Source organism: Stegastes partitus, unplaced genomic scaffold, assembly GCF_000690725.1.
Source record: "Stegastes partitus isolate 25-593 unplaced genomic scaffold, Stegastes_partitus-1.0.2 Scaffold2, whole genome shotgun sequence".
In the NCBI taxonomy this organism is placed as follows: domain Eukaryota; kingdom Metazoa; phylum Chordata; class Actinopteri; family Pomacentridae; genus Stegastes; species Stegastes partitus.
The window spans coordinates 464,821-487,928 of NW_007577733.1; the positions used below are offsets into that span (position 1 = coordinate 464,821).

General features: G+C 41.2%; 1 protein-coding gene across 2 annotated transcripts in view; it reads right to left on the reverse strand.

Moving 5' to 3' along the window:
* drp2 (dystrophin related protein 2) overlaps positions 1-23,108 on the reverse strand; it is a 94,934-nt gene that overhangs the window by 3,607 nt on the left and 68,219 nt on the right. Inside the window, exons 15-23 of one of the 2 annotated variants that reach the window (XM_008275549.1) lie at positions 22,389-22,555; positions 19,600-19,711; positions 18,587-18,723; positions 15,634-15,699; positions 9,276-9,341; positions 5,369-5,482; positions 3,671-3,923; positions 609-726; positions 360-446 (exon numbers count right to left, since the gene is read on the reverse strand). In XM_008275549.1, the coding sequence (XP_008273771.1) occupies positions 360-446; positions 609-726; positions 3,671-3,923; positions 5,369-5,482; positions 9,276-9,341; positions 15,634-15,699; positions 18,587-18,723; positions 19,600-19,711; positions 22,389-22,555 (1,120 nt within the window). Of the gene's footprint in view, positions 1-359; positions 447-608; positions 727-3,670; positions 3,924-5,368; positions 5,516-9,275; positions 9,342-15,633; positions 15,700-18,586; positions 18,724-19,599; positions 19,712-22,388; positions 22,556-23,108 lie in introns of both variants that reach the window. The other variant, XM_008275542.1, reaches the window with a different exon arrangement.

The window sequence follows — 23,108 nt, forward strand, 5'->3', positions numbered from 1 at the left end:
GTTCTTGGCTATAACTTAGAAGGCTATAATTATGATAATCCCTTCCTTTGTTCAAGTTACAGGCTTTGGATTGCCCAGCAAATTGCATTTTAAAAGCAGTGGGACAGTTTGTAAAGCGTGTGACAGTGACGTTCCCTGTCTCTTTCTGCTACGGTCTCTGTTTCCGTCTTATCTTACACTCCTCCTCTCTGCCATTTAATCTCTCCGTCCCTCCCCCCGACTATCGACCCGCAGCAGTACATATTTGCTCTCCTCTCCATCTCTCACACTCCCCAAGGGCCGTGAGAGGAGCAAAGAGTCTGCCTCTGAAGTGTGGAGCGCTACACCAGCGAGGATCCGTGCAGCCGAGGCAAACTCACCAGGTTCTGAAGGGAAGACGTTTCTCAGCTGCTCGATAACCTCCTGGAGCTGCAGCACCGTGTCCTGCTCATGCTCCACATCATCTCCTGACACACACACACACACACACACACACACACACACGCACAGAAAGTGTTACCCCTCAGTGAGCGGATAAGGGGAGGATGTGAGGGGAGGATACATGGATTCACATTCAACATGCGTGCATGTGTCAAGCACACGTCTGAGTCCGACTGCACGTCGCTGACCTGCTGCTTCGGTGTCAGTAGTCTCTCTGCTGGCCGGTTCCCCGTGGTGACCGACTCCAGACACAGGAGAAGACAGAGTTGACGGTTCTGATCCGTTGGCTTCTGAATCATCTTTGGGCTGTTTTACAGGAAAGACTTATTATCATTCAGTCCAAATAATTGCTCATTTCCATCATGTTTCAGACTTCACTGTCATTCCACGTAGTTATGAATGCAGTGGCACTCAGCCAGCAGCCCCCGAATGGCATCCCGCTGCAAAATTATTCAAAAAAGGCAATTTTGCCCAACAGCTGTTTTGCAAAATCATCAGGTTACTGGATTTGTGCTTTGATAGGCAGCTAAAAAGACAGGGAATTGCACTGTACACAGAGGAACTGCAGAAAACACACTGACAGAGATGGAGGAAAGTCTCAAATTACAATCAAAGATGCATAATGTAACTCTCAAGGATATCATATGCAACATCCCGTCTTTTGTATTGTTTTTAGCAACACTGGAGCAATACTCTAGAGGTGAGCAAGTTCAGTAGTTGCAGCGTCTGCAGAGACTGGGAGGGATTCATACTTACACTTCTACAGACTACACAGAAAGATTCTACAGATTTTATTTTCAGAGGAAATGAAACCGTGATATTGGTCCACAGAGGTAAGAATTCAATTTTTTTTCCCCCATCCTGCAAAATGCACCTCCTCCTCCTCCTCCTCTTCCTCCTCCTCCTCCCCTGCCCCACTCTCCTTTCTCGTCACTCGATTTTCAGGTCTTTCTCCCATTCACCTCTTGCTCTTTGGCCTGAGCGAGCAGGTGTTTTATGGTGTGTGTTTCTTTTTACATGCTAGAAGATTCGTCATGAGTGAAATAAGCAGCCATCACTACTGCTTTGTATTTCCATGGATTTCATGGATTCAGACTTCCAGATTTTCTTATGTAACAAAATGAAGAAGCGAAACTTGTCAACTAGCAGAGTGAGACTCCAGCTGCAACAATTTTGGAAGGTTGTATGAAGATGCAGGTTTAGATTTCATAGATCTGCACATTGTAAACTAAGCAACAGTTTAGAGTTCCTTTAAAGTCATTTTAATGCAGGAAAAAAACATAGAGATGAGTTTTATGGGGTTAAATCAATGACCGGAGGGCTAATTATCACATTATAGTAACCAGTAATTGTGCACCACCTCCCACTCGTCTCTCCGTCTCTTCGTCATACCTTTCCTTTTTATACGGCACTAAATTCTTTCAAATGACGCTCCAGAGTGTCTTAAGGCTTTTCCTCTCTCTTAACTCTGTCTGTGTTGTACTTCTTTGTACTCCCACTCCCTTTTTTTACATGCACTGCCTTTGCCTTTTTGTACTTGTAAGAATGCATTTGAAGGACTATGCTGCTTGAAGTGCGCACTGAGATGCATACAGATATTGAAAACCATTGAGCCTGAATTTGTGTCTCTGTGCACCTGCAAGAAACAGAGCTGATGCAGTTAACCAGAAGCCTGCAACTTAACAGATGCGATCAATTTGCTCTCGTGCTCGTCTTTAAATACATGATAGGATCAACAGTGGCACGAATCCCAAAGCTAGAGTGGGCAGTGTTTTTTTTGTTGTTGTTGTTTTTCATTGAGCAAATATTCTGTAATAGCCTTTCATCATACTGTAATTCAACTGGTCTAAGAGGAAACTACACTACTGCTCAATTTTCAGGCTTTAGAAAGTGCAGCCTGTGATGGGAGATTTTAGCCAATCACAGGTCTTCTTAGAGAGAGGGTGTCATTCCTATTGGCTGTTCTACAACTGTAGATGTAATCAGTAACTATATTCTAAGCCAGCCATTTTCCCCCTGGACAGAGAAGCTGATAACTTAATATTCCTATAACATTCAAATGTAGTAATTCGTTAGGCTGTGCAGGTAATATTATGGATGTTATAGACTGAGGTTATCAATCTACAGCAAATTATGCTGAGACATTTATTCATGGGCATTTAAAATAATTGGGAAAAAATAATTTCCCACAAAGCTTTAGGGACAGAGCAGTTGGATAGAAAATAGAGAATAATAATTGGGTACACTTCCAATTAATTCTGTTGATCAGTGCACAAAAAAATGTTTTAAGAAATGCTCAAACCAAAACCCCATTCCTAATATAAGTGAATACTAACTCCCAACAATAAATCAACAATGAATAAATATTTACTTAAGTTTAAATAAAGCTTTTTTTCCTTCTTCTTCTTTTTCTGGACAACTCTCCTGGAAATAAATAACAAACTGGCACAACCAACTCCACCAAAATAACACAGAACACCTTGAGAAACTTGTTTATATTTAAGTTATATGACTGTAAAATAAAGCTAAATTATCATAATTTAAATAATGACTTCATGTTTTGTATATAAAATGTGAATCTGAACTATCTGACTACAGCTACCATGTATAAAGAATGGCAACAAACTAAAGTTTAACAAAATCACCTTAAAGTGTTCTGTTAAGGTGTTGGCCCACCACATGCCAGCAGAACAGCTTCACAGCACTTTGGCATTGATTCTTTAAGCCTCTGACCTCTGCTGAAGGGATGTTCAACGTTCTTCGAAAGGATAATCCCTCATTTGGTGTTCTGATGATTGGTCGGTGGAGAGCGCTGTCTAACACGTCGCTCCAAAATCCCCCTTAGGTGTTCATATTATATATGAGTCACATCATTTTTCTACTCATCAAACCAATCAGTGACCCCTGGTGCCCCGTGGACGGAGGCACTGTCATCCTGGAAGAGACCACTCACATCAGGAGAGAAATGTTTCATCACAGGATAAAGGTGATCACTCAGAACAACTTTGTATTGATTTGCAGTGACTCTTCCCTCTGAGTTGACAAGTGGACCCAAACCATGGGAGCAAAACAGCATATTAGAGCCACAAGATCACCTCAGTGTGGGGGTCAAGAGTTTGGGTTTCTCCATTGTTACCCAGAACTATATCTCCCTCTAAAATCTAGCAGATTAAAAGTGGAAGTACACAAAAGCAGCATTTGTATTTAGGAACAGCTCTTCGGTAACAGTCCAACCACCTGGCCTCTGTACCTGTAGCAGCAGCTCCCTGAGCCTGCGCAGCTGGGACTCTAGCTGTTTGTTGTGGTCCTCCAGGATCTGCATACGGGTCTCAAGGCGGGTCTTGTGCTGCCTTAGGACCCGAGCCTCGGCCAACAGCTCCTCATCCTGTGGCCCTCCCGCCGTGGGCGATCCCGGCCCGCCCTCTCCCGCCTCGGTCAGCATTGGAACCGACGCCGCCTCTTCGTGTTTCCACTTGAGCCGCCTGTACTCGCCCTGCAGCACCCTGAGGACCAGGGGACGACAGATGGAGGAAAACAGTGAGGCGCACTTGTTGCTGCAGCATACGAAATACTCTCCCACAACGAGAGATATTTATCCAGCTCCCCATGCAAATAATAACATGCGCCGACACATTATAGTCTGTCGTTTTGTGTTTATGGGTTTGGTAATTGGAATGATTTCACTACATGTGTAAATACCAGGACATCAAACAGTGCAGCAACATGTGGTTCATATCTCTTTTAGTGCCGCATGGGAAATACAGACATTAAAAAGCACAGAATCACACAGATAGCAGATGAAAATCTTGTTGTGTAATTGGGGTCTCTGAGAACCTAAACATTAGTAATGCATTAGTTGCTGAAGCAGTTTTGTAAAACATCATGCAAGACATCAGTTCAAAATCAGGTTTATAAGCAATTCTCCTGGAACTAGACAGCTATTAGGCATCAGGCTGATAGAGCAATGTTTATGCTTTTAAGCTTTTCTAGTCCTGTTAGAAGCCACAGAAACGTCACAGAACAGTATATAAACAGAGCTACCGCAGACGCTTTAATCATTCATAGGGCTAACAGGACACATACTTTGTAAAATATCTAAACCAGGTCAAGGTTTCAGACAGCCAAAGGGCGCAAATGTATGTGTGTGGATGTAACTGCGTGTCTGTGTGTATGCGTGGAAAGGTCACGACTGAATTGACGACAAGAGAAATTTATTCAAATGAATCATTCGCAGAAAGGATGCCTCTGGTAACCAATTAAGAGGATAGCAGAAATGAATTTGCTTCATTTATAGAAAAAGCCTTGAGCCTCAAGCACATAAATTCAAATTCAAGCATTAACATCTTGTGTTTCAGAGGTGTTTTACACTGAAATCACATCAGTCAACTCATAATAGGTTCTTTGTTTTACCTCTGCAGGACACCAACAAACTGTCAAACTCAAGCAGGATTTACATGTGTGTCTCTGTTATCGCCGCACTATTTTACGGACTACGCTGTCAGGTATGCACTCAAAAAAAGAAGAGAAAAGGTTCCTATTTTCTTAAGGCTGTTCAAAAGGATTTTGAGTGTGAATGTGTTTACTCTCTGCAGGAGTTTTGCAAATGGCAGCAGACATACTGAAACTGCTTGAAGGGAGCTTCACTGACGAAAACAACTCCAGAAGCCGAACTTTTACATCTTGGCTGCAAGCCCTCAAATCTTAATCTAAGCCTCAACCAAACCTATAAGCAAGTCAAATCAAACACAGTTCTGAATGCTAGAAAATGATAAAAGTGTCAGGTGATTTGGATGTGGTGTAAGTCTTTGTCGTATGATGTGACCATAAGTGTAACCAGTGTGGCTCAGGAGGATTTTTTTTGAGCATGAAACCAACATGTGAAGAATGAAGAAAAAAGCCTCGCTCCAGGCTCAGTTTAAACACTTTTTTTTATTTCCTGGCTACTGACCTGTTCTCGTTCTCCAGGCGGGCCAGGGTGCGTTGGAGCTGCTCCTTGTCCTGGTGCTCCAGGTGAGCCAGCAGCATGTGCTGTCCGCAGGGTGAGTCATGGTCCAAGGCTGGGCTGGAGTGACGCAGGAGGTACTGATCTTCATCCCTGAGTCCCCCACACAGGAGACAGCACACTGAGCCACCAGCACACAGCCACCAGCAGCACAAAGCAGAAGCCCACAGCATGGGAGAGCCAAGGCAAGGCAAGGCAAGGCAAGGCAAGCGGGACGAGGACAGGAGTTACAGGACGAGACACAAAGACACAAGACAAAACACGCTGGGATGGGGTAGTGTGACACTGTGCCAGGTTCACAGTCCAAATATGAAATGGGCTGTAATAAACTAGGCTTACCGCGTCATTAAAAACCAGCTCACATCTATTTAGAAATTGAAGGGGCTTATTAAGCTACAACACAATATATTGCCCAAATAATAAACACTTTATTGACTTTAGAACACAAAACTTATTGTGCAGATCTATGACAGTAGACCTGGGGCTGTTAAACAACAAATGGATCTGTGAATGTATAGCAATTACTTTAATGGAAAGACAAGTGTTTGTCCCTTTATATGGTGCAATAATACTTTACCTATAAAACTAAATACTTGAAGGCAAAGTTAAAAAGAAAGTTAAAGGCTTTGCGGAGGTTGCTGTTGGTGCTACATACTATGTGATCATAGCATCTATTCATATAAATACATGAAGGCATTTATAGGCTCAGTTCAAAAAGAATGTTTATGGCTAGAAAAGAACAGATTAGCTGCAGCCTGCTTTTCCTACAATGTATGCCATTCAGAAGGCTCCACTTCAGGTGACTGGTGAGTCAGGTTGGGTCAGCATGACCTGCCTGCTCTCTGTTATTGCAATATTTCAGTATTTCCAGTTACAGGTATTAAAAATAAAAGTCTGTTCCAAAGCTGTATTTATCTGTTTACAGGCTTAAGACATTTTAGTGGGACTTTTCTAGAAAAAGGTTTGAATCTTACTTTTGCCGGGATATTCAGTATTTATTGCAAACTACATTTTATTCACTACATCAGTCATCTGGTTTATTTTACACAATCCTACTATTGCATACAATACATAAACTACATACAGTTTACTTTAAAAATGTATATCTCTAAATTAAAAGCACAATTTTTATTTTGATTATATTTCTTGTTCTTCAGCTGGAGTCATTGTCACTAGGACCAGCACATGGAAAAACAAAACCTGCCATTTGGTTCCCTTTTGGGTCAAATCAAGTCTCTTGCAAAGAATCGTGGCATCTGGTCTGATAGTAATCTAAGTATTAGGGAGCAAAGCTTGTACAATCATGTTATTATTATCCTATAAATATTTCACAAATATAGCCTATCTTAACTTTTAAGGATTCAGAGACCATCTTACACGCTTTCATATCATCACGCCTGGATTACTGCAACAGCCTTTTTACCTGCCTGAACCCAAAAATCTATTGATTGACTCGACACCGTGCAGAACTCAGCTGCCAGGCTTTTAACTGAGCCAAGATACATGATCACATCACTTCTGCTCCCAGTATGTGATGGGAGCAGAAGTGATGTGAAGAGATTTTAAGATTTTACTGATTACTTTAAGGCTCTTCATGGCTTCCTTTCAGCCAGCTCTCTGACCTCTTAGTACGGTATGCACCAGTACGTCTATCCTTGGACATAGAGATTTTTGTTCGTTCCAGGAGCCCAGGTGAAAAATAAGGGGCACAAAGGAAACCAAGTCCATTGAGCCCATGACCTTTTTTTTTTTAAACCCTATTCAGGACTTTTGGGGTCTTTTGGACCCCAGGCCTTTTGGTTTAGGTGACAGGTATTGTTTTTTTTTTTTGTTTTTTTTAAAAGAATTTTTAAAATATTAAAAGAGGGACATTTGTCATGCATTTGGAATCAAAAATACGTCAACTTATCAGAACATTTACTTAACATAGCATAAAAGTCTGTAATGAATACCAACAAATATTTTGCATATATTCTTTCTTGAAAGTCCTGAAGAGGGTTAAGCCCCTTTCCTTAAAAACAGACTTTTATCGGATAGAATTTCCTTATTTCACTTTTTGATTTCCTTCCAGTTGTCTTTTATTATTCTTAACATGTTTTCCCCTTTTTCCAAACAATGCATTGGTGTCTTCATTATGCTGCTTTGTTAAGGACTTTGTAATTTGGGGTTTTGGAAAGTGTTCTAAAAGTTAATACTATTATTAAGGAGTAGCTACATTTACAAATATGTATTTGTGATCTAGCTAGCTTACATTAGTGGATGAACTGATTTCAACTCAGTAGAAATTGGGTTCTCTCAGCAGCAGCCTGCAAAATACAGCAGAAACAGGTGCCTCTCAGCTCGAGGACAGAGAAATTACAAAAGGGGGTTGGAGCACACTGCTTAATTAACAGCCTTTTATCGTGCAAACTAAGTGTAACTAAATAGCTCAGTAGAGAGATAGACTATAATACTATTTACAAGTTCAATACTATTGTGCAAATCAATACAAAATATATATCTTGTACAATGCTTGTATGTATGTATCAAAAACTGCTATTTTGAATGAAACTATAAGCACAGCTCTTATCAATTATTAACAAACACTTCTGATTTTAAGATTAATTTTGACTCGTGAAAGACTGAAGGTCTGTTACGCGCCAATAAGTACAGTGAACTCAGAGCAGTGTATACAGGTGGAGGGTGACGGCTGCACACACAGGCAGCATGGCTCTGGACAGAAAACAGTATGTTGCCAACCAAACACCAGCTGGAGGCACAGATAGCACAGCAGCATGCAGCAGAAAAACAGAGAGGCACTGACAGACAGAAGGATGGGTTTGCAGAATAAGAACAAGATACAAGGGCACAGGAGCAGAAAACAACACCGCTACACATAAGCGGCAGAAGTGAAATGTCATGCATACAAACACACTCTCAGGCACACAATTACACACAGACAGAGATGCAAATACTATATGTACATGCACGGACATACACACATTTTCGTGACAAAGCTCCATCCAAGCAACACTCTAGATATGCGCACACGGCAACAAAGACATTGAGAGCAGGCTTGAGAAGCTCAGACTTCAGTAGTAAAAAAAATAAAATAAAAAATGCTGCACTGCTGCAAAGTATTGTACTTTTGTCTAAACCTAAAACTAGCTCTTAATGTGGTGTCAATCACACCCCATCTCTCTGTGCAGACACACACACACACAAAAAAACACATCTGAGGAGAAATAATGAGCACACTTCCCAGTGCACTTAAACAGATACACACCTGGAGTCCTAAAATACCAAACACCACTTTGTACAGAAGCTGCTGGGCATGCAACCTTGACTTTAAAGTGTAATAATAAAAACCTGTCTCAGAGAAGGGAGAAGCGGTTGACAGCCCACACAGATGTCAACAAAATAAGATATGGACACAGATGCATGATCTCAAACAACCGCCTTCTCCATGTGGTGCTTTCTCAACTTTTTCACAATGAGCAATGACCGCCTCATTCACATCAAGCATCCTTATTCCTCTCGCTGCTGTAACCTCGCCAATGCCCGCCACTCAGCCAGATCCCACAAGTGCACACACACACACACACTTTGTGTATCTGCACGTGGACCTTAATCGCGGCAGGCATGTGGATGATGAAGTGGGGATGAGTACATGCTGCTCACTGTGGGTCATTTTCAATATGTGGCTGATTATTTATATGATTACTCAGTCTTTCCCTAAGAGTCGGACATACATGTACAAGCCTGAGCACACACACACACGCAGACACAGACACGGGAAATGTATCAAGAGGAAAGACACAAGACACACACATAATCCCTGGGTGTTGTAATGACGGGGTAGCAGCGTACTCACAGGCTTTCATCTGGAGACAGGCTGTCCGTGAAGAATGAACAATTCTGGCTTTCCATTTCTGCCAATCTGTAAACATATATAGACAGATGCACTGAGAACAGCATGTCAAATACACGCGCATGTATACAAATAGGTGCACAAAGGAGAAAGGAGAGCATCAGAGCAAAGAAGAAAAAGAAAAGAAAGAGCAAAAGATTGATTATATCACGCACTGGGGAAATATGTTCCACCAAACACAAGGTTAAAACACATAATCACAACAGCTTAGCTTTAAAGTGCTGTGGATAAGACCTCTGGCCTTTGAGCAGTGCGGACAGCAGTTGAATAGCAAGCTGTCCAGAAACATCTGACTAACAAGAGTGCAGAATGGCAGAAATTCGACTTGTCATAGAGAACAAGCTATAAAAGTGTCCAAAAGGAGGGAGGATAAAACTGTGCGGTGCCCTGTCTACCAGTACACTGGCAATAAAAAGCCTTTTAGAAATGTGCTGCTGTCCAGCATCATGGACAGCGACTCTGTGTGTGTGTGTGTGTGTGTGTGTGTGTGTGTGAGGGCTGGGACTGAGCGGCTGTGTGGATTTTCAGGACCAAGGACAGCGCTTCCAGTTCTGCATTATGTCCTGCTGACTGTCGGTGGACAGCTGCACTGTACATGCTGCTCCGTAAGCTGTTTCACTAAAAGGCCAAATAAAATGTGCTGCGGTAGGAAAACAATGGCTTGAATGAGAAACTCCAGGGAAGGGAAAAAAAATTCACATTAAGTTGGTCAAAAATGATGTTTAAAATACAAATAAGGGACACTAAAAAAATGTTGTACATGTTGATTCCAAGTTTTATAAAATTTTTATAACATAAATAACCTTTTTTTTCCCCATCTACAACTGATTTATGGAATTAGAATTGTGTCCTACTGCACAGGAGGCATTTCTAAGTTCTCTCTCCTTATGTGGTGGTTGTGCTGTTTCCACAGAGGTGCAGGACTTTATGTTGCAGTGAAAAATAAGCCCACAATGAGCAAAAATGTGACAGGAGCAGAAAATGCCAAGACACAGTTTGGAGTTCGGAGGATTAAACTTGTACATGTACAAACTGGAGTGAGTAAAATGTGAGCGGGTCAAAAAACGCCCAGCTTGGAGTTCAGAGGGTTATATGTCCAACCACCTTTCCTTATTAGAACTGGCATTTGTTGTTTCACAGCTAATAAACTAGAAAATAGCCTGACAAACGCTCACCTTCTTTGTTTTCTCTATGTGCATATTCATGTTTATTGTCATGTTCATTACCATCCAGATCACCACATATAGCTACAGTATGTCACAAACGTTTGCTACAATGTAAAGCAGTCTGGACATTTTCACTTACTTTTGTTGCCAGCAGTTTAGACATGAATGGCTGCGTATTGAATTATTTTGAGGGGACAGTAAATTTACACTGTTAAACAAGCTGTACACTGACTACTTTACATTGTAGCAAAGTGTCACTTCTTCAGTGTTGTCCCATGAAAAGATATAAAAAAATATTTGCAGAAATGTGAGGGGTGTACTCACTTTTGCGACATATTGTAGTTCATTTCAGAAACTATTATCAACAGCAGCCTCAGTAAACAGTGATGTAGCTGCAAAACACTTTTCTAATCTTCTCTCGTCATCACTATCACCTCTAGCTACTTCAGATACATGTAAAGCTTGCGCTCGAATGCACAAAGCCATCCATTCTCGAGTGGCTTTTAAAAGCACATATAGGAAGATATAATCTACACCAGATATATATTGGAAACAGCTCGCGTTAAAGTGGAAAAACACCAGTTAATTCATCACAAGCAGCCGCACATGTTGGTAACATGTAACAGCATGCGTGATAAAAAAAGGGTTTCTCATTCAATAAAGATCCAGCCCACTAAGCAAAGTGCTACAAAAAACAGTGGCTGTCTGTGTAAATCCACACACACACCCCTGGTCAACGTTAAATGTTCACTGCAGCATTCCTGTGCTCACATAAACCGACACACCGTCATCTTTTGCAGTGTGCCGCCAGCTAAAAGAGTGAGGAATGGAGAAGGAGGAGTGAGTGATATAGAGGCTGTCAGGGGCATCCACATTACATCCTATTTCTCTTCAGTTTCCAATGAGACCATAACACTGAGAAATTTAGGATTTATCCATGTCCTGTTACAGGATCCCCGGCCTGTGAACCTGACCGCTCGTAATTCAATCTGCGACACGATTCATCAGAGAGACTCGACAAACCTCGACTCTCAGCCAGGGACAACGGCAAATGGAGGGGGGAAGAAAATATTAGTGTGTGTGTGTCCTGCGCGCACATGTGTGTTTAGCTTCTTGGGTGAATGTAAATGGATGCAAGAGAGGAAATGAGAAACAGGGGAGAGAGCAAGGACTGCAGAGGAGAAATCCTCCCAGAGTTCCACGAGGTTTATTATTATCTTCTCCTCATCTATCCGTTATAAGATGTTTGAGCAGTGGTGATGATGAAAGGAATGAAGTCCTGCATCGACGTAGGAGAAGGGCAAGAGGTGCAAAGAGAGAGGAAGAGACAGAGAACGTCTCCGTGTTTGACATAACTACATTTCTGACTTTCCTAACCCCTAACATCAAATACTCCATCTCCTCCGAGATACCTGGAGAAACTACATTCATGCAGTGGATTAACACGTATAACTCTCTGTGGATGAAGGGCATTTTGACCCACACATGTTCAATATGTCATCCCAAAGGAAGGATTTTGGACACATTGACCTGCCAGTGATGACATCCAGTGCTTTGATATCAGCTTGACTTTCCACTAGCGTTCAAAGTGACCAGCGAGTTATGATTAATGCTGGGAATGAGTTCAAATAAAAAATATGGTTCTCCTATTTTATTTATCCTACATTAACTGACAGGTAGAGAAGCAGGGTGAGTAAGTAAGAAAGAACTAAGAAGACGAGGGAAGTTAATTCTGCATGCCGCCAGAGTACAGATAAAATACCCACCATCGCTAAAATAAGGACTGTCTACTCGTATTATGTCGGTGCTCAGATCACGCTGGGAAATATGAGTGTGCTCACGCTGTCGTCCTTTTTTTTTTTCTCCATGTGTCTGATGCACTACAGCTGATACCCATTTAGAGCCATTTTAATTGTTTTATAGGCCAAAGAAATGATGGCAGAGTTGGGTCGACACCTCTGTGATTTTATCTCGGTAAACAATGAAGTCTATAAACTTGACAGAAATACAACTGAAGAGCGGTTGTGTTGGACCGCGCAGGCTTCTAAGCATTTGCCAATGGATTTGTCAACAAATATAATTCTCCCTATGAAACATTCATAATTGGAGTATATATTTAATTAGTTAATAAATCATTAACACTCCATAAAAGGGCTCATAAAAGTGATCATTTCTAAAGCACAGAGCCAGACATGAACAGTGTGTTATGCAGCATTTATTAACAAGAAGGTTGAAAGGATAAATCTGCTGATGTTCTGTTTTGTTTTTTTTATTAGTACCAACAAATCTCATAAAAAGGCCAAAAGAATAAATGAACTGATGCTAATAACAGGTATGACAGGTGTGTGTATCCAAAGTCTGATGAAGTGTATGCATGAATCTGTGCCACAGAGCTTCAACGTTGTCTAAAAACTAAAAACAGTCACATCAATGTCGCACTGGGTGACATCTTTCTTCATTACAAGTTGATGAGTAATGTAGTTTATTTAGAGTTAATCCCACACACACAATCCTGATGCCAAAAATACTTGTTAACAAAACCTGATTCATGATGAAAATAGTGAAACTGTGCATTCATGGTCTGTTGGAGAAGATTTACAGCTTCAATAGGAATCAATTGGCTTGGGGCTGAGAGTCACAACCACAAAGTGGGCATTGATCTTTGTATAATTTTCTGGCAATAACAATTACACAACTACATTATGCTTTTAAAAACAGTGGTAACAAATTCCTACACTTGAACTACCCTTATACACCAGACAGCCACAACATTAAAACTACTGACAGATGAAGTGAATAACATTTACTATCTTGTTACACTGGGCTGCAAGGTGGCGCAGCTGGTTAGCACTGTTGTTAATTGGTGATTCTAAATTGTCCGTAGGTGTGAATGTGAGTGCGCTTGGTTGTCTGTCTCTAAATGTAGCCCTGTGATAGACGGGTGACCTGTCCACGGTGTCCCCCAGTAAGGCCCTAGTGAGGATTAAGTGGTGTATAGATAATGGATGGATGGATGGATGGATCTTGTTACAGTGGCACAAGCAAGCAATCAAGCAAACTGTCAGTTCTTGAAGTTGGAAGCAGGAAAAATGGGCAGCGTGAGGATCTGAAGGGTTCTGACAAATGCCAAATTGTGATGGTTAGATCACAGTATCTCTAAAACAACAGATGTTGTGAGGTTTTTCCACAATGCAGTGGTTAGAAACTACTGAAAATGATCCAATGAAGGACAACTGGTGAACCGGCAAAAAGGTCACAGGAGCCGCAGGCTTAACAAGTCACTCACAGAGGAGCTACAGAAGCACAAACTGGTGAAAACCTTAATCTGGCCATGATAGAAAGGAGTCAGAACACTGTGCATAAGATGTCAGGCATCAAAACGCCCACACTGGCTCTAGTCCACTGAGGAAAGTGTCAACAATGGGGACTTCAAAGGCAGAACTGGACCATGGAGCAATGTGGCCCGTTCTGAAGAATTGCTTTTTGTTCTACATCATGTGGACGGCTGGCTGCTTGTACATCATTTACCTGAGGAACAGGAAGCAGCAGGATGCACTGTGGGAAGAAGGAAAGCCGGTGGAGGCAGTGTTGACGCTCTGGGCAATGTTCTGCAGGGAAACCTTGGGTCCTGGCATTCATGTGGAAGTTACTCTGACATGTACCCCCCACCTAAACAGTACTCACCTTCACGGCCACAGTGTTCTCTGATTGCAGCAGCATCCTTCAGCAGGACAACAGAGCCCAAGAGCTGCTCAAGAATGGTTGCAAAAGGATAGCAAAGAGTTCAAGGTGTTGACTTGGCCTTCAAATCCCCAAATCTCAATCTGATTGAGAGTCTGATTCCTTTATACACAGAACACAAGATGCTCGACAAACAAAGATGGTTTCCTGACGGGTAAAGCCAATCACTACAGACAGCACTTCTAAAAAAATGGATTTCAACTGTTTTTCTTACATTTTTGCAGCAGACTGATGATTTTATTTCATTTTTTTTCTAAAAATGTGTCTCACTTTTATTCAATTAGACTGCCGTACCATGTCCACCTTCCCATTTCCTCTCTTCTAGTTCGTTTTGATGAATGCCGCAGCCACAATCACTGTATTGTGCTGGTTGAGATTTTTCCGAGCAACCGACACAACTCAAGAGCCGTTTGAAGAAAATTGTAGAGTAATTGAAAACAAATGCAGATATGCGAGAGAATGTAACAGAAAATGCTTTAAACAAGGAAGATGAGACGGTTGGAGGGGGAGCGAGTCAGGTGTATGAAAAAAAGCGGCGAAAATAAATGTGTGGGCGGGAGACAATAGAAGAAAGGGATCAAAGATAAGAATAAAAAGAGGAAAAAAAGGCAAACAGAAAACAGGAGAAAGGAAGAAAAGGGGAGAGATAAGAGGGGTAAAGAGGACAATTGTGCCCGCTCTCTCATTGGTGTGTTCCCTGGTTGGCAGGGTGTAAAGCAGTTGTGTGTAAGAGCCTCGGGGAAGTAATACACAATGGCACACTTGCCAGCGCACACACAGAGTCCCATGCACACACTGCAGGCTCAGTGAAAAAGGATGTGTGTTTCCAGCTCTGCACTGTGGGCAGAGCTGCCAGGAGTGTGGGAGTCCAGCGCTGTGCCCTGTTTATATCCTGTCAGACAGACACTAATCCACACCGACAGCTCCCAGGTGACCAATGGGCTCACTGCCCTCGCAAGTGACAAGTCGCTAGGCACGCTGAACCCCGCTGACCTCCACACACACGCGCACACACACACACACACACACACACACACACACACACACACACACACACACACACACACACACACACACACACACACAATAATCACAAACAGCTGTGTGTGCGTGTGCCAGCATGTGTTTGTGTGCAGAATGAAAGTGAAGGAAACTCCAGGGCAGCACAGCCTCGGTCCTGGCTGGAGTACAGTGCACAACGCAGCCAAATCAATACCTCAATCAGTGTGTGGCAAAGACTAAAGGGTGAGAAAGCCGAGCAGGTGGGGGAGGAGGAGAAGAGGAGGAGGTGGGGTGAATATACACAAGAAGGGGGATGACTCGGAGAGAGTGAAAGAGGGAGAGACTCTGTAGTAATTATTTGATTTATAGCACTGTTGCAGTAGGCCACATACCTGCTGGCATAATGTTCAATCCTGCTGTGTGTGTCTGCATGGGGCAGCTTGGGTGAGGAGCAGGGTCTAGGAACAAAAGGAGCCAACGTCAATACTTCACACAAGCATTTCTAACACTCTGAATGTGTGGGTGTAGAAAAGACAAATCTAAACTCCATGACATGCTTATTGCAACAGTCCAAAAGAGGTTTCATTATTTACAGTGAAAACTTTGCTTGTAGAACGCAGACAAGAAAGATTTGATTCTCACAGTGGTCCAAAGCAACCAAGCACCTTTTTAAAAGTACTGTACAATTTTGAGGTATTTCTACTGCACCTGATTATTTTAATTGTATGCCACTTAATCCTCTGAACCCCACAACTCACTGGAGACTTTGAAAAACACATTATCTTTAGAAAAATCAACGAAATTACACCATTTATCACAATAAGATATTGTAAAGACAGAGAGAATTATCTGGTTTCTAACCTTCTGTCGGTGAATGAATTACTCATCTGTGGTGTGCCATTCTGTCAGGAAAAAGTGACCAACTCTAAGGTTGAAATTGTTATAGTTCATCAAAATTAGCTAATTCTAGATGTCTAATTTAAAAATGTTTAAAAAAAAACCCAGCTTGCACTAACCACACACTGTAAAAAATGACAACAATTGTGAGAGTTTTAGGCTGAATTACAGCCTGTGTTTACACAGAGCAGATAAGAGACAGAGTATAGAAACAAATTAAAAATGCGAGTAGTAAAGTAAGGTTTTGTATGTAGCATCGCCATTTTCTTTTCCAGTTTTGGTAATGCCTGTGGGTACTTGGAAGTATGTTGTACATGCTGATTCCAAGCTTTTAAAATTTTTTGTAAAACAGATCATCAAAAAATTCAATTTTAGTTCTTTATTTTTTATGACTTTATAACTGTGTCATAGTACAAAAGGAGTTCTCTCTACTTCTTTCCTTGGTTGTGCTGTTTCCACAGATGTGCAGGACTTTTTGTTGCCGTGAAAAATAAGCCCACAGTGAGTAAAAATGTGACAGGAGCAGAAAATGCCAAGACACAGTTTGGAGTTCGGAGGATTAAACTTGTACATCACAACGTTGCTCTATTAGAGAGCGCTAGTTTGGTTACTTTGCTGATTTTACACAAGGTTTAATGGTGTAACCCTTTATAGGCCACTCAGTGAAATACTTGGAAATTTAAAATGTCAACCTTGGAGTGTTATTGATGGCTATAAGATGACATTTTTTTTTTTTTTTTACTTTTTAAAAAAGTTTCAGGGACAGGCTGCAAACCAACATCAAAACAGTTACCATATATAATTTAGTGCACACCTAGAGTTTAAAAAAAATTAAAATTAAAATAATATGTGATTAAATTATTGTGAAAAAAAACAACAACAAAAAACAAAAAACACCCACAAAGGTGAAAGAACATTTATTTCCAAATCACCAGTCAGACTTATGGAACTTGTGACACTTGTGTCAAACTATCACTCTGGCTCACTCCTGATTGACCAATCAGAGGCCATAATGATTGTGTTGTGATGTAGCCTGACCTTCGTTGATTGGCTGGATGAAGTGATGTGATTCTGCCTGCCAGAAACTTCTCCTGTCTGCATTACCTGTTTGACTTCCTCTGCAAAGTGTCTCAGAGATATGAAAGAATATAGATGGGGACATTAAACCCTAGCAGGAAGAAGGTTTGGACAATATTATAAGAAATACTCTAGTCTGTTTATGTAGTGCACTGAAAAAAATGGCTACCTGATAGATGGGAAAAAAGCGTTTTTTAAAAATTTATTTTGGTTTTACTCCACACTGATCAAACTGTCCCTCGTTTTTTATTTATCTCTGACATTTTGAAAGCCGATTCTAAATTGTCCGTAGGTGTGAATGTGAGTGTGCTTGGTTGTCTGTCTCTAAGGGCAGCCCTGTGATAGACTGGTGACCTGTCCAGGGTGTCCCCTGCCTTCGCCCTAAGTCGGCTGGGATAGACTCCAGCCCCCCCGCGACCCTAGTGAGGATTAAGCAGTGTATAGATAATGGATGGATGGATGGATTTTGAAAGCCTGCGGATGCTACCATACATGGTTCCTTGCCCAGTAAAGGGTTAAAAGTATGATGCCTTTTCATTGATCAAGCCCAGCATACTGACGACTTGTGATGCTGGTGAGCAGGTTGTATAAGTTATAGTTGGTTTCCCTCCAGCAGGGGGCTTGTAAACAAACTGAAGGGAAAGCTGCCGGATTTGTATATTTGAACTGTATGGTCTAAATAAGGAAACTAATCTTGTTTTCCATGATTTTTCTTACATGTATCCCAGATGGTTTGATAATGCACACAATGTTTTTTATGATGTTTATACTGTAGACATATGGCGTTACAACAATCAACACCAGTTCATGCTTTTAAAGACAGCTACTACGTGGGCACAGGCAATGTAAACATCTACGCAGCCACTGTCGTCTCTTACGCTGATGAAGATGGGTTTAATGTTACAAAGATAGGGCCTTACCTTATTAAAAAGTTCTGATTGTAACCATGTACTTCAGATCTAATCACTTCATGAATTTTGTGTTGGTTGTTGCATGGACATTCCTTCATCCTTAGCTGTCCCTAACTACAGTATTTGAGGTTATACAAGGTAACCACAACACTCACACGATCAGGCAAAACAGGGACACATAATCATGCTAAATCGTCCTCAGCACTGTCGTAGCCTTGAGCGATGCTTCACGATGATCTTGTGGATTTTAATCTCATTGCTCTGGGGTTTGTATCAGACTCACTCATGTGAACAGTGCACCTGAGCCAGACTGAGATCACAGGACTAACATTATGTTAATTCTGTACACAGAGACATCCCTTTGACCCATCTCAGTGCTCGGCCTACAGTTTGCATGGGCGCAACTGAGGAAAAGTGAGCAGGCAGAGACAGAGTGCGTGTTTGTGTGTGCAGGACTCACGTCTCTGAGCTCTCAGCTTCCAGCACTGATTGCACTGGCAGGTAACCTCTCTGCGGGTGCTTGGTGAAGTACTGCTTTGACCTGAACTTATTCTTCAGAGTCTTGGCGAAGTCCCTCATCTTCTCTCCCGAGGTTGTCTGCCGTGTGATTTAATAGTCGACGGGGTTCGGTGGGTGGAGGAGGGGTGACAGGTGGCGGTTGAAGCAAAGGCAGCGGATGGGAGGAAGACAAATTACACTGCATTAGAGTTATTGGAAATGTTGCTTTCCCAAAAGTTACCTCATGTAAAGTTTGTCCACACTGTCTTGAAGCTGGTTTGTCTTATTCTGACTTTGTCCTCCATCGGCTTATTCCACATAGCTCCTGCTGCTCTCTCTCTTTTCCCAGCCGTACTTTTTCTCATTCTGTTCAAAATCTTTTCTCTCTCTGCAGCTCTCTATTTCCTGCTCTCTCTATCATAGCAGAAATCTATGGGCGCCTGCCTGCCTGCCTGCTTGTCGGAAAAAAACTGTAGCTAGCGAGTATAAAATATTGTCCATTGAAAAAAAAAAATCATTGTACAGATGGCCCTTTGCCATATTTTACAGCTTGGAATTGATTAGAGATTTAATCTGGCACCATCTCAGTACACTCCAGCACTTCAGCTACAGTGCAACAGCTACTCATTAGAATGAACTTGACTCCAGCGACTGTGTGTGAAATCGCTTAAGACTCTGGTTTTATTGGGGTTTTGTGCACAATTTGGGCTCCAGATAGCACTTATTGTATGCACTACTTGAGCCAAAGCTGAGTGGTGCTCAGTCTCTGCATACTAAAAGTCTGGACGAGGCAGCTGAAGCATATTTTAACAGCATACACTTAAAGATGATAGAAACCTTACAGTGGAGAGGAGCCGAATCTAGCAATGGGAATAAGGAGATAGCATGTTTTTCTACTGAGTAGAGCCGAGCTTCGTCCGTCCTCGGAGACTTAAATTTGTATTCAGTTAAAGCACTACGTAATGTTTGTCTTACTGGGGTGTAGTACTCCATGATGGGGTAGTGCAGCTTCTTTCCCTTGGTTGTGCGGCCGGTTAGAAAACATGTCTGGCAGATGTCCACATTGAACTGCTTCAAACTGCGATACCTGTCAAGATCAATATGACAGAGAGGCTCAACTGATGTTTGCAAGAGAACTGGGTAAAGTAGAGTTGCTCTGTGTGTGTGTGTGTGTGTGTGTGTGTGTGTGTGTGTGACCTTCTATGACTCATTCTGTGTGGACACAAATCTGTTGATACAGTCACACTGAGGGGACTCGACTACCTTTTGGGGACAAGAAACAAGTCCCTGCAGTGTAATTTAGTAAGTTTTACACTGAGGACTTAGTTTAATGTTAAGATGAGATTAAGTTTCGGTTAAGGTTACTGTTCGGGTCTCCAGGAAATGAATATGAATCAGTATAATATCCAGTCAAGTGATAGAAACGTGTGTGTGCGCGTGAGAATAAAAGTTGGATGCATGTATTGTAATTAATATGTTTTTAAAAAAAAACTAATAATACATTCTGATTGCTTTCATCTGTGTGCTCCCAAAATAATGTGATTATGAATTCTTTATCTGCAGAAGTTATTCATTACATACATTTCTGTGCCAGATTTCAAGATGAAGGATATCCCGGAATACCAGTATCAGCTCTGCTACCTTCTGCACAATATTATTTTTCTAAGGAAAACTTTCTGTCAAGGACCTTCAAGCATGACCCATGAAGCTTGCCTCAATAAATGAATGTCATCGTGTACACTGGAGCGTGCGTTGTCTCCTTTTCATAACATTATACACTGTATTTTTGTTCTAGCATCTCAAAAAAGCCTTCATCTGGAGAGCTGAGATTCTTATATGTTGTAACTAGAATTTAATAAGAACAGCAATATGCTTCCACTGACTAGAAAAGTTGCTGTTTGCATCATGTCTGTCCAGACTCATAACAGACGTCTAAACTTTGAAGAATCAATAAAGCAGATTCTGATTGAATACAAATTTGTTTCCAGAGAAGCTACAAATTCTGAAACGGGGATGCTTCTCACACAACGTCAACCCAGCAGCACTGAGAAGATCTATAGTATGTACAGTTGTCCTCAGATTTATTCATATCCTCCCATTAAAGAAGGAAAAAAACAGCTGTCACTGAAATAAGTTGAAATTGACAGAAGTAATAAGAATTTAAAAATTTATGAAAATCATGACATTACTTTTGAATTGTGGTTCAACAGAAGTATTAAAAAAACAAACAAACAAACAAAAAAACAAGCAAACAAGCACGATGGGACACATAAACTAATAGTTTGCTGAACAACCCTTTGAGCCAATCACTGTAATCAAGTGTTTTCTGTAACTCTCAATCAGACTTCTGTTCCTGTTGACAGGTATTTTGGTCCAATGCTCATCAGCAAAGTGCTCTAATTTGTCTGGGACAATTATTTTAATTATTCTTTTCACCCACAATTTAAAAGCAATGTCTTATTTCACTAAATTATAATTTAGCATTTTTTTATTTATTATTACTTTTTTCAGTTTCTAGCTATTTGAGTGACTATTGTGAATTTTGCTTTTCCTTTAATGCACGGGTATGAATACACTGAGGACGACTGTATGTATGCTGACTAGAAAAGTAATGCTTATGCGGAACATTTTCATGTCTCAAGAAAGTTGACCTTTGACTTTTTGGCAGTAAGATGTCATCACCATTTTAACACATTTTGGCTTAATTAGCACATAAATTCTCGAGATACGGCCAAAATGGTGGTTTGAGAGGTCACAGTGACCTTTTACCAACCAAAACTAATCAGTCCCATCTCGAGTCCAAGTGAACGTTTTTGCCAAATTTGAAGAAATTTCCACCATCAGTTTCTCATACAGTATATCAGATTCACAAAAAATGGGACTGACAGACGGACAACCAGAATACAAAACAGCTGTGGTTGTGTCCGGCGAGGAAGCATAAAAAAAAAAAAAAAAGAAAACACCAGCTGCCACTTTTAAAACAATCTAATTGCTTCTCCCTTTTACTTTTAAAATATTCCCACTGGTAGCATTGTTGTTCTTGTGATTATTAACGAGCTGTAATTTGTGTGCAAAATCCTCCTTTGCATTTATATTGCATAATCACTGCACACTTTGATATTGCTTTAATCTATTTCCTATAAAACTTTTTTTTTTCTTTGGCTCATTTATGCTTTTAATATAGTGATAAGTGAAAAGAGACAAGAAGGGAGGAGAGAGAGATGGAGGATGACATGCAGCAAAGAGCCCTGGGCTGGAACCTGCTGCCTTAAGAGCCAGATGAGATACCGAGGCACCCTGTGATCTATATATTTTTACACTTTCACAGGTAATAAAGTGCAAACAGATCCCATGCTGATCATGTTTTGTACATCACAGGTACCGACCACTTTCAGAGTGCCTGAAAGAGAATTTATTGCCTACGTTCTTTTGGGAGCAAAGAGGGCTTTACTACAGCTGTGGAAAACACCTGAAACACCCTGAATACAGGATTGCCGATCAGTCTGGTCCCCTCCACATTGTATGAACCAGGTTTGTACTTGTGACTTTAATTGTTATTTATTAAAGTTTAATTTGCATTGTTGCTTGTGTATGTGCATTGTATAGGTTTCTAATTGCTACATTGATGTTATTGTTATTTCATTTAATGTAGCACTGATGTAATCACTGAAGATTCATAGTTTTCATTTTATATTTCTATATACAGTATGTCTAGAACCATAGCGCCTGCATGCATGTTCATGTAGTCACTCAGGCATACCTACCTGAAGCCCTTGATGGGACATTGTTTGCAGACGTAGCACTTGGCCTGGTGCTTGGTCGACTCTGCAGCAGTCACGCGGTGTAGGACAGGCAGCCAAACCATCGACTGGGGCTCAAGGCTCATCCACTCCAGGAAGTGAGATACCTCAATGGCAGGTTTCCCTGGAGCCTGGAAAAGGAAGGTTGGGGGGAGGAAAGAAGTGCACAAGACTGTAAACAACCCAAATATAGATCAACAACAGGCCAGGTACATAAAGTAATTAGAGAAGAAGGTGTGCCCTCTTTCCAAAGGTAGTCTTGCAGAGCGCTGAGACTGAAAAACAGAATCAAAGAGAATACAAAAGATAAGAAGAGGAAACAGGGTGACATCACTGTAGGATATCTTTTGCTTTTATGCCACTCCTTGAGCTAATTCTAAATATAACGAACATACATAAACACATATATTCTGAGCCTGTGTACACTGTGTGGTGTTTGTGCATCTCCATGTAGTCTGTCTTTCACAGAGACAGCTTGTTGAAAATTTCAAAAAGTGGGATAAAAAGGAAGTCAACCTAATAAAAGAATGACTTGCCAAGCGCTAAAAATCCGTGATGTGCTAAATTCTCATTAAGTCTGCATCAGAGATGCATTAAGAGGTTGATTTCCCTGGGGCTCCCTCCACTGCTCAAGCAGAGTAACATAATAAATGTGTATGCATCTGTATGTGTGTGCGTGGGTGC